The sequence below is a fragment of the Crotalus tigris genome, unplaced genomic scaffold (assembly GCF_016545835.1).
Source record: "Crotalus tigris isolate CLP2741 ecotype Arizona unplaced genomic scaffold, ASM1654583v1 scf7180000017559.9942113025:1136094, whole genome shotgun sequence".
Classification (NCBI taxonomy): Eukaryota; Metazoa; Chordata; class Lepidosauria; order Squamata; family Viperidae; genus Crotalus; species Crotalus tigris.
Genome location: NW_024096473.1, coordinates 167,870 through 179,767, shown reverse-complemented (window position 1 = coordinate 179,767; position 11,898 = coordinate 167,870). Strand labels below are relative to the sequence as shown.

At 41.1% G+C, this 11,898-nt stretch overlaps 1 protein-coding gene across 3 annotated transcripts in view; it reads left to right on the top strand.

Annotated features, from left to right (window-relative positions):
* Positions 1 to 3,405: 3,405 nt before the first annotated feature.
* Positions 3,406 to 11,898, top strand: part of KLHL5 (kelch like family member 5) — a 29,534-nt gene continuing 21,041 nt past the window's right edge. Inside the window, exons 1-2 of one of the 3 annotated variants that reach the window (XM_039347412.1) lie at positions 3,406 to 3,682; positions 5,280 to 5,392. Coding sequence is in view for 1 of the 3 variants with exons in the window: in XM_039347392.1 (XP_039203326.1) it covers positions 10,661 to 11,040 (380 nt within the window). In the remaining 2 variants the exon portion in view is untranslated. Of the gene's footprint in view, positions 3,688 to 5,279; positions 5,393 to 10,413; positions 11,041 to 11,898 lie in introns of those variants that run through there. The other 2 variants (XM_039347401.1, XM_039347392.1) reach the window with 2 other exon arrangements.

Here is an 11,898-nt window from a genome sequence, read left to right as displayed (position 1 = left end):
TCTTGTAGTAATTTAAGGTTTATTCTGGTTTTATTGGTGTATATTCACCTTGGATATATTACTAAATATTTTAGATTTTGTTTTGGAAAAAAAAATTGCCCTTTGTTTTTTTTTTGATCCTTAAGAGTTTACTCAAGTAAATTGAGGCAGCCAGAAAAACAAAATTATTGACTGATCTTGCTGTGATCCTAGTATGAAGGAAGAAGTTACTAAATGAGACACAAAGCAGAATATCCCATGGGAGATTTTTCCTTTAAGATCAATACACTTGGCAGTTTAAGAATGAACACCAACCGGCTCATTTAAAGGAACCAGATGAGTACAAGGTTGGGTGGGAAAACAACTTCTCTCATAAATAAAACGGATGGCGAAACTAAATAATCCAGACTGCCTTCCTATAGATCAATGTTTCCCAAACTTGACAATTTTAAGGCATGTGGACTTCAACTCCCAAAATTCCACAGCCAGCAATGCTGGCTGTGGAATTCTGGGACTTGAAGTCCACATGCCTTAAAATTGTCAAGTTTGGGAAACACTGCTATAGATGGTTCATATTTTTTTATTTATATCCCACCTTTATTATTTTTATAAATAACTCAGGTGGGCAAACACATCTAACATTCCAACTGGGAATGCTTTAATGGGAATGGGACGACTCAGTGTGGCCGGCTCGGCGTGACCAGCTTGCCACCACCAAGTTGCCTCTGTCAACTCACCCCCACCAAGACGTGTAGGACAACTCAACATGGCTGCCACTCTGCGTTCACTCAGCTCTCCCTCCTTTTGGGAAGTCCCTGGCTACCCTCTGTGCTCTGCCCATCGTTCACCCACCCAGTTCTCCTTCTGGCTGCCCGCAGTGAATTGTCCCTGGGGAAAGTTGGAGGTGTGCAGTTATTCTAGGGATCTTCAAACGTGGCCCTTTTATGACTTGTGGATTTCAGCTCCCAGAATTCCTCAGCCAGGCACGCTTGCTGAGTTGACGTCCACAAGTCATAAAAAGGCCAAGTTTGAAGACCCCTGCTTGTGGACGTCAACTCCCAGAATTCCTCAGCCAGGCATGCTGGCTGAGGAATTCTGAGAGCTGAAATCCACAAGTCATAAAAGGGCCAAGTTTGAAGACCCCAGCTTGTGGACTTCAACTCCGAGAATTCCTCAGCCAGGCACGCTGGCTGAGTTGACGTCCACAAGTCATAAAAAGGCCAAGTTTGAAGACCCCTGCTTGTGGACGTCAACTCCCAGAATTCCTCAGCCAGACATACTGGCTGAGGAATTCTGGGAGTTGACGTCCACAAGTCATAAAAGGGCCAAGTTTGAAGACCCCAGCTTGTGGACTTCAACTCCCAGAATTCCTCAGCCAGACATGCTGGCTGAGGAATTCTGGGAGTTGACGTCCACAAGTCATAAAAGGATCAAGTTTGAAGATCCCTGAGTTATCCTGTGATGATTTATTGATGGTGAGTTGGCAGAGTCAACTTGGTGGTGGCGAGCTCACTGTGCCAAACTGGCTAGGCTCAGTTATCCCATTCTGCATCTAGTCCAGCCCCCTGCTCAAGCAAGAGACCCTATACCAGTGGTGCCAAACCTATGGCACGCGTGCCAGAGGCGGCACTCAGAACCCTCTCTGTGGGCACATGTGCCATGCCCTGGCAACCGTCCCTCTTCAACCAGCCACCCGCTAACTCGCCGAAGTCCCACATGGCCGAATGCATCCCAGCACCCATGCGCTCGCTGGTATCTTTGTGCGGTGACCGATGGTGTCAGGCGGCAGTTGCCCTGGCCCCTGCCTCGCCTGGATCTCCCCCAACCCTGTCCAGCCCCCACAGGCATCCCTCCCCAGGAGCAACTTCGAGGTGATCACGCCCACCTTGGCCACACGCACCCAGTCTGCCATGACCACCACAGCCACGTCCACTCAGTGGGCCACCTGGCACCCAGCGATAAACAAGTGAGTTTTGGGTTGCAGTTTGGGCACTCGGTCTCTAAAAGGTTCGCCATCACTGCCCTATACCATTTCAGACAAATGGGTAGTCTAGTCTCTTCTTAAAAGCCTCCAGGGATGGAGCGCCCACAACTTCTGGAGGCAAGTTGTTCCACTGGTTAATTGTTCTCACTGTCAGGAAATTTCTCCTTTTGTATATATCGGTTCTCTTCTTCATTAGTTTCCATCTCTTGCTCCTTGTCCTGCCTTTGGAGAATAGGTTGACCTCCTCTTCTACGTGACCCTCCCACTGATATTGAAAGACTGCTGTCATGTCACCCCTACTCCTTCTCTTCATTAGACTAGACCTGCTCAATTTGCAACTGTTCTTCATACGTATGTTTTAGCCTCAGTTCCCTCCAGGCATATTGTAGGAGATGACCAGGCTGAGCTCAGTAAATCTGTTGACCACACTTTTTCAAGTAGCAATTCTAAAATAGTGAATGGGAATTAAGAGACTTGGAATAGTGTTTGCCACTGAGATGGCAGTTTTTCATCAAATCCAACCTAAAACATTGACCCAACCTGAGATGATAGATTGATCCTTTGTTTGCTAACAGAGACCCCTGTCAGCTCCTCTTTTCCAGCTGTCCTGCCATTCTGGTGGAAGTGGGGAGGAGTCCCTCTTTGCTTCTGATCAGAAATAAAGTGATAAATTTCAACTTTCCTCAAATCTGGGGGTGATGTAATAGAATAGAATAGAATAGAATAGATATTGGAATATAGAATAGAATAGAATAGAATAGAATAGATATTGGAATATAGAATAGAATAGAATAGAATAGATATTAGAATATAGAATAGAATAGAATATATATTGGAATATAGAATAGAATAGAATAGAATAGAATAGAATAGAATAGAATAGAATAGAATAGATATTGGAATATAGAATAGAATAGAATAGAATAGAATAGAATAGAATAGATATTGGAATATAGAATAGAATAGAATAGAATAGAATAGATATTGGAATATAGAATAGATATTGCAATATAGAATAGAATAGATATTGCAATATAGAATAGAATAGAATAGAATAGTATAGAATAGAATAGAATAGAATATGGAAATGAAAATAGAATAGAATAGAATAGAATAGAATAGAACAGAATAGATATTGGAATATAGAATAGAATAGAATAGAATAGAATAGAATAGATATTGGAATATAGAATAGAATAGAATAGAATAGAATAGAATGGCCAGGTTAAAACCCGTAGACTTCGCTTCCTAGAATTCTGGGAGCTGAAGTTCATAGGTCTTACAGTGGACACTCCAGCTTTGAAACGCTCATGCGCAAAAGCAGCCGGCTTTTTTTTCCCCCCAAACAGCGTAGCCCCGCCTCCATCTCCGCCTCCGGAGCAAGCGCCCCGCCTCCGCTCGGAAAAGCCCCGCCAGAGGTTCCACTTTACCTTTGGGAAGAGCCTGCGCCTGCGCGCGCAGACGTTCAATGTGGCCGGGAGGTGGGGCGGGCAAAGAGAGAGACGGGAGGGGAAAGGGGCGTGGCCAGACTTCCTCCTGGCGCTCGCTGGGCCGCCCTGCCTCCGTGGGCGGGCCGAGAGAAAGGGGGCGTAGCCGAGCAGCCGGGAAGGTGTGGGGGGGGCAGCGAGGAGTGAGGAGGGGGCGCTTTTCCGCCCGTCGTCTGAATCCGGGTTTATTCGCGGGTCGGGCCTGGGGTCCCTTCCTCTTCTTCCCCCGCAGGTCAGGTGAGAAACAGGGCTGGGATGGGCGGTCAGCATCCGTGGCAGAGGGGGGCTGAGGGCGGGGGGGGGCAGGCTGGCCTCCCTTGCCTTTTTTTCCTCAGTGGGGGGTCCTCTGAGGGGAGGGGGGGCTTCCTTTGAAGGTACCCCACTTTGGGGGTCAGTTCCCAAAGCCACGTCCCTGCCCTGGGGGCGGGGGAGAAAGTTGGTGTGAAGAAGCTGACCCCTGAACCAGAGGTCTCCTGAGCATGGGCAGAGTGCCTTTTCCAACCTGGACCTGGACTTGCAAAGTGTGTTGGGGTGGCATTAAAGGCTTGTCTTTGCCGTTTGTCACAGATGTGGACCCTGAAAGGAAGGGTTTCCTTTATATTTTATTTTATATATATATATATATATATGTTTTATTTTATCCTATTTTATTTATTTTTATCATTTTATTTTACGTTTTTATTTTATTTATTTTATTTTACCTTATTTTATTCATTATTTTATTTTATCCTATTTTATTCATTTTTTAATTTTATTTTATCCTTTTTTATTTATTTTTATTATTTTATTTTATATTTTTTAATTTAATTTTATCTTATTTATTATTTTATTTTAATAATAATAGTAATAGTAGTAGTAGTAGTAGTAAAGTTGGAAGGGATCTTGGAGGTCATCTAGTCCAACCCCCTGCTCAGGCAGGAAACCCTATACCAGGGGTAGGCAACCTTGGCTCTTTCATGACTCGTGGACTTCAACTCCCAGAATTCCTGAGCCAGCCATGCTGAGAGGAAAGGGAGAGGTTTCCAAGCTGAGCCATGCTGGCTCAGGAATTCTGGAAGTTGAAGTCCACCAGTCATAAACGAGCCAAGGTTACCTACCCCTGCTATACCATTTTGGACAAATGGCTGTCCAGTCTCTTCTTAAAAACTTCCAGTGTTGGAGCATTTACTGCTTCTGGAGGCAGCTTGTTCCACTGGTTAATTGTTCTAACTGTCAGGAAGTTTCTCCTTAGTTCTAGGTTATCCTATTTTATTTTATATTTTTTTATTTTATCTTATCTTATTTATTTTTATTTTATTTTATTTTATCTTATTTATGTTTATTTTATTTTATTTATTTTTATTATTTTATTTATTTTATTTTATATATTTTATCCTATTTTATATTTTTTATTTTATTTATTTTTATTTTATTTTATCCTATTTTATTTATTTTTATTATTTTATTTTATTTATTTTATCCTATTTTATATTTTTTATTTTTATTATTTTATTTTATATTTTATATTTTTATTTTATTTTATATTTTTTGTTTTATTTTATCTGTTTTATTTTATATTTTTAATTTTATTTTATCCTATTTTATTTTATTTTAACCTATTTTATTTTATTTTTATTTTATTTTATTTATTTTCTATTTATTGGCTGCCCATTTTGCCACAGGGTAACTCTGAGTGGCTTACAACATTTTTTAAAAAAACCAACTATAGAAATAACATAGTACAAAAAAGTATACAGCCAAAAGAGGGTTGTAATGCTACGAAAGAGGGTTGGTCAAGAAGGAAGTCTCTCCAAACTGAGATAATCACTTTATAAACCTCACATTCTCAGGTCGAAGCGTCTGGGCATCCTGGAGTGCCCGTCTTCCAGGAAAAGCTGAACCAGGATGCCATCCGGTTTTCCAGCATTTTGATACCAGTTATTACCATTATAAGGTGCTTCTGGTGAGTGTTGACTTAAGAGGGTGCTTAACCTATGCACAGTTAAGGGAATAAAAGAATAACATGGAATAAAATAAAATAAATTTGTGGGTACCGAATAAAGGCTAGAACAGGAGCAAACTGGGCTAGACTTTTCCCTAGCTGGCATCGCTTTGGGCTTTAAGGTTTCATGACAACAATTTCCTGTGGTCTGGACCCACAGTCAGTATACGCTGAACTCCACCGCTGCTCCCTTGAATAGAAAACTCTCCAAAATGAATATAGAAAGGAGGAAATAAAGCATTGGGGTAAGCAGCTATCCCTGTAGTTCTTCCTTTCATAACTGCAGCATTTAAGTTTTTTTTTCCTTTGGTAGAGATGCATCTGATAAGCAAAAGTTGTCTATTCCTCAATGGATATGAGTCATTAGTGCTTACACACACACACACACACACACACACACACACACACACACACACACACACACAAAATGCCTCAGTCAAGGTTGGACTGTGATTTGTGGATGGTTAAATCAATGTGGAATCTGTAAGTATTAGGAGCATTGTAATATTGTAAGCCGTCCAGAGTTATCTCGTGGTAGGATGGAAAGGAAAGGAAGAAAGAAAAGAAAGGAAGGAAGGAAAGAAGGAAAGAGAAAGAAAGAAAAAGAAAAAGGAAAGAAGGAAGGAAGGGAAAGAGAAAGAAAGAAAAAGAAAGAAAGGAGGGAAAGAGAAAGAAAGAAAGAAAGAAAGAAAGAAAGAAAGAAAGAAAGAAAGAAAGAAAGAAAGAAAGAAAGAAAGAAAGAAAGAAAGAAAAAGGTTTATACCCAGACCAGTTCTCATATTGATTTGGAGAAGTGATATAATTGCAGCGTGGAAAGTAATTAAAAAAATTAATGAACCAGGGGATCCTCATGCAGGATCTGGGCAAAACGGTTCGATGGAGATCCTTTTGCTGCTGCTGCTGCTGCTTTATTTTACTCTGTCAGGAATCCTGGGTTCAGATTCTACCAGGCTGAAAGGCAGGGAAGAGGTGTGTGTGTCTGTGGGACATTTATACTTTTAGATTTGAACTGTCTTTTTTTCAGGTAGAGCAGTGGTTCTCAACCTGTGGGTCGGGACCCCATTTGGGGTCGAACGACCATTTCACGGGGGTCGCCAAACAACACAGTCCGCCATTTTTCCCCCCTTTTCCTTAGCTGTGCTCCTCCCTTTTATTCTATTGGCTTTTGAAAGCCAATAGAATAGACTCTCTTGAATAGAGTCTAATTTTATTGGCTTTCAAAAGCCAATAGGAATTGTCCAGGCTGTCTCTGCCCTGCTGAGCCCACCAAAAGTCCCATTCTGCAAACGGTGCTGAACCAGTTGAGTAGTCCTCGACTTACGACCGGTTGGGGGTCGCGGCATTAAAAAGGTTGAGAACCACTGAGGCAGGGGGTTTGGTTAAGAATGCACAGAGGATTGTTGACTATTGGAGTAACAAGGCAATCCTTCACACTCTATTCAACAGTAAATCCTATGGAGTTTATTGGAGCTTTGCTCCCACGTAAGTGAATGTTGCAATCCAAAAATGATTTACATCTCTGATTTAAAACACAGACCTCAAAAAAAAAAGGAAGTTGCAGTCCTTTTAAATTCAGAGATCTTCTACTAAGGTGGAACAGAAGCAGTTTTTGTGATGTGTTGAGTATTCCATACCAATCCTGCATTTTGTCCCAGTAGTTACTATTAAGAAGACTCAGCTCTTAATAATCAATCAGAATAGAGCTAGAAGGGACCTTGGAGGTCATCTAGTCCAACCCCCTGCTGAAGCAGGAGACCCTGACCCATTTCAGACAAGTGTCTGTCCAGCCTCTTCTTCTGAAGGCAACTTCTGTTCCACTGGTTAATTGTCCTCCCTGTCAGGAAGTTTCTCCTTAATTCCAGGTTGCTTCTCCCCTTGATTAGTTTCCATCCGTTGTTTCTTCTCCTGCCTTCTGGTATTTTGGAAAATAAATTCACTTCTTTTTGGCAGCCCCTCAAATACTGGAATATTGCTATCTTACTCAAATTCATATTTTGGTTTTGTTCCGGTTCTGTAGATTATTTTCAGGTTTATCAGTTTTTATCTGGAACTTAGCAACAACGTATAATTCTTCATCGGATGTTATTCTTGTCGTGAATAGGAAGCTGGGGGTTAAAAACACCAGTCTAGAAACCAGGAAGTGGTGAGATTACGAAGCCGGTGTTGGATTCTCATCTGTCGCTTTCTCTCAACTGTAAGAAGGCAATAAAAAAAAATGCTACTAAAAACGTTGTCCAAACCATAAGAAAGATTCTATGAAGACTTTAATGTCAGTGTCTGGGTTGCAATGATTGATGGTAAACTAAACTAAACATCTAAAGATGTGTAATAATGTCATGTTTTTCCATGTTTCTGCTAGCGTGTCATAAATCTGAGGATGAAAATACATTTTACGGCCTCTGGTTATATCCTAATTCATAGTTATACCCTAATTTGTTTAGCAATATGGAACAATATACGACACAGTTGGCTTGATTTACGGTAAATGGAACACATAATTGCTCGATTTAAATACGTTTAATTGCATCTAACTTGTACTTGTAGGGTTGGGGGGGGGGTTGGAATTTGTAGTCAAGTAAATATGTTTTTGATCACAAAGTCTGAAATAAATTACCTTGAATGAACTGAGAAAGTTCCTTATGGCAGCTACGTGCGATGGCATACAGACAAGGCCGGTCTTGATCCCCCCCCCCCAAAACCCGCTATTGTACGAAATGGTGCAATCTTAGTAAAACATGATGCGTAATCCAAAATATATCTGCACTTATGAAATGAAAACACATGGAAGATATTAATGCGTTTGAAATTTGCCTCAAGGGCTTTTAGAAGTGTTTATGAAGGACGGATTTGTTAACGGAAAATGTTTGGGTAGAAAAATTGTTTAGACTAAAAGGGCAGATTTTAATTGCTATTTGAATGTTACTTTGCAATGGGCAGTGCCAATCTGAAAAAAAAAAAAACCCCAGTCTTGTGATAGACCAATGTCTCAACCTTGACAATTTTAAGGCATGTGGACTTCAACTCCCAGAATTCCACAGCCAGCAATGCTGGCTGTGGAGTTCTGGGAGTTGAAGTCCACATGCCTTAAAATTGTCAAGGTTGAGAAACACTGTGATAGACTCTCAAAGGAAATAAATCATAATATTTTCACATAAACTTGTATCCTCTTTGGCATTAAAGAGCAAGTATTATTTCGAGACGTATTTCGCTCATTTGATTTTTTATTCAAGGTCATTTTGATGAAGCTATACTTAGCTTTTTTTTAGTCTATCGTGGCTTATGGTTTACTTAGCTTATATTTTATTTAGCTTAAATAATAGCTTAGTTTATCTTCTATTCGTTTGCAAACACCGGGCTCAGAGAGTGCTCAGGTTCAGCTCTGAATTTTGTATATTCTCTTCTATGGATAATGGTTAGCTTACATCTCAGTTCTATCCATTTTTGGCAACCTGGACCTAGAAGGATTCTGTCCCCTTGGTTTAAAGTAGCAGTGATATAGTTGGATGTTTGCTGGGTTGGGCATAAAATATTTGGATACTGTGAAGCTTTGAAGATCTGTTTTGCTTCAAGAAAAACTTTGGACTCTCTTGAAGCTGGTTAGTGATGCAAAAATCAGAGTCCGTTGTCCAGATTGCCTCACTGCAGTCTTCTCCAAACTCTTCTCAGACTGATCCTTCAGAGCTTGGGTTGTAGGGAGAAGATTGACAGGAATGTTCTTTGCAGAAAATTTCAGAAGAAAGCTAACGGGTTTCCCAGGCCCACTATTCCACATAAAACACCCTAGGCCCACCAGAGAGGTTAGTAAATAGATTTGTTGGCAAGAAGTCAGCCAAACTGACCACAAGCAATGGGTGGAAACTAAGCAAGGAGAGAACTAAGGAGAAACTTCCTGACAGTGAGAACAATTAACCAGTGGAACAACCTGCCTCCAGAAGCGGTGAATGCTCCAACACTGGAAGTTTTTAAGAAGAGACTGGACAGGCGTTTGTCTGAAATGGTCTAGGGCAGGGATAGGCAACCTTGGCTCTTTTATGGCTCGTGGACTTCAACTCCCAGAATTCCTGAGCCAGCCATGATGAGGGGAAAGGGAGAAGTTTGCAAGCTGAGCCGTGCTGACTCAGGAATTCTGGGAGTTGAAGTCCACGAGTCATGAAGGGGCCATAGTTCCCCCATGCTGGCTGAGGAATTCTGGGAGTTGAAGTCCACAAGTCATAAAAGAGCCAAGATTGCCTACCCCTGGTATAGGGTTTCCTGCCTGAGCAGGGGGTTGGACTAGAAGACCTCCAAGGTCCCGTCCAACTGTGTGATTTCTATTCTATTCTATTCTATTCTATTCTATTCTATTCTATTCTATTCTATGTCCTGCCTATTCTATTCTATTCTATTCTATTCTATTCTATTCTATTCTATTCTATTCTATTCTATTCTGTGACTGTTCTGTTCTGTGACTGTTCTGTGTCTGTTCTGTTCTGTTCTTATTCCATTCCACATTCTATTCTATTCTGTTCTATTCTATTCTGTTACTGTTACTGTTCTGTTCTGTTCTGTTCTTATTCCATTCCACATTCTATTCTATTCTGTTCTATTCTATTCTGTTACTGTTACTGTTACTGTTCTGTTCTTATTCATTCCACATTCTATTCTATTCTATTCTATTCTATTCTATTCTATTCTATTCTATTCTATTCTGTGACTGTTCTGTGACTGTTCTGTGACTGTTCTGTTCTTATTCCATTCCACATTCTATTCTATTCTATTCTGTTCTATTCTATTTTGTTACTGTTACTGTTCTGTTCTTATTCCATTCCACATTCTATTCTATTCTATTCTATTCTATTCTATTCAGATAAGAGGATTTCCTGACTTTGATGCCACATATCTAGATGCAGTCATATGAGGGAGGGAGGGGGGAGGGAGGGAAGGAAGGAAGGAAGGAGGAAAAAGAGAAAGGAAAAAAGGAAGGAAGGAAGACAGAAAAAGAAAGAAAGAAAAAGAGAAAGAAAGAAAGATGTATACAGGCAGACCATGTGTTTCTCTCCTCCTGATTGCTTGCACTAATCTTCATGCGCAGTGCTGGCTAGGGAAGGAAGGAAGGAAAAAAGAAAAGAAAGAAAAAGAGCTGTCTACAGGCAGGCCATGTGTTTCTCTCCTCCTGATTGCTTGCACAAATACTGAGGTGCACTGCCGGTGGTGCCCGTTGCCTAGACAATCCCTTGCTCTCGCCCAAGGATGTCAGGCTCGCGCAGAGAATTTGACGTGAAGCGGATTCTAAGGCTCCGGTGGAGGGGCCTTGGTCACCAGCAGCCCCCTCCTAATCCCGATGCCGGGGGCGAAGGAGACCTCTGGGGCAGGAGACGTAACGCAGCAGCTGCCGGAGGGATAAAGTTCCTCAGTGCAAGCAGCCTACCGCCCTCCTTCGCATCCCTGGGTTTCCGGAGGTCCAAGCCCCAGGGCTCGCTGGACTCCTTGGCTCGGCCAATGGCCTCCAAAGCAGGGGTGCCTTCCCTGGACTTCAGCTTGCTTGAGGACCCAGATGCTGAGGGTGGAGCCGGGGAAGAAGAAGAAGAAGAAGCAGAAGAAGCAAAAGTACCAAACCTCATTGCATGCAGGTCCTTGCTTTCTCATTGTTCAGAATGAGCTGCGCCGTGTGTGTGTGGGGGGGGGGGGCGCGGTTTGCAAAAATAAAAATAAAAAAAAATTCTCCATTGAAAAGCTGCAAAAAAAAAAAAAAAAAATTCTGGCCAGCCAACACTCTTGTGTTGATCGCCGGCATTTTTAAAAAATGTATTATTATTATTATTATTTTTTACATTTTAACAAGTGATCTGCGGGAGTAAACAGAGATGAGTAATTGCTGATGTGTATCCAAAATATTTTGAAAAGGGATTAAGATGAATGAGTAGGATTTTTTTAAAGAAGGCAGCCAGGTATTTCCACACACACACACCACACACACACCCCCGTAGGTCTTCTTTTGTTGTTTTAATTTAATCCAGATCGGTATTTATGAGGGTGGCTTTTTTGGGGTCCTTGCTGGGTTTTAGAATAGGAGCGTAATATAGGATTTATTTCAGACTGGTGAAGCAGGTGAGCTAAATCCAGATTAGACATCGTATTGTAGAGAGATATATAGCTGGAGTTCTCTTTGTCACTTATTTTAAAAAATAATAACGTCACTTTATCTGCCTGTAGTATGTACATTTACCTGGGAGTCAGTCTCATTGGGCTAAGCTTTCTTTCTGAACACCTGTGTAAAGAACTGCATTTGAAGTTCATTATCCTGGTATGTTTGCCTCCTAGTACTGTACATGATTTTAATTCTATTTTCATAGAGAAAAAATGTACATTTTTAATTTTATTTTTTGTTCCTTGTATGTGATACAGATCTAGGAGAGTTGGTACATTTTATATTTTGATTTGCCTTTAAAACTTAGCTAATAAATGGACAGCGTCTTTAGGATGCAATT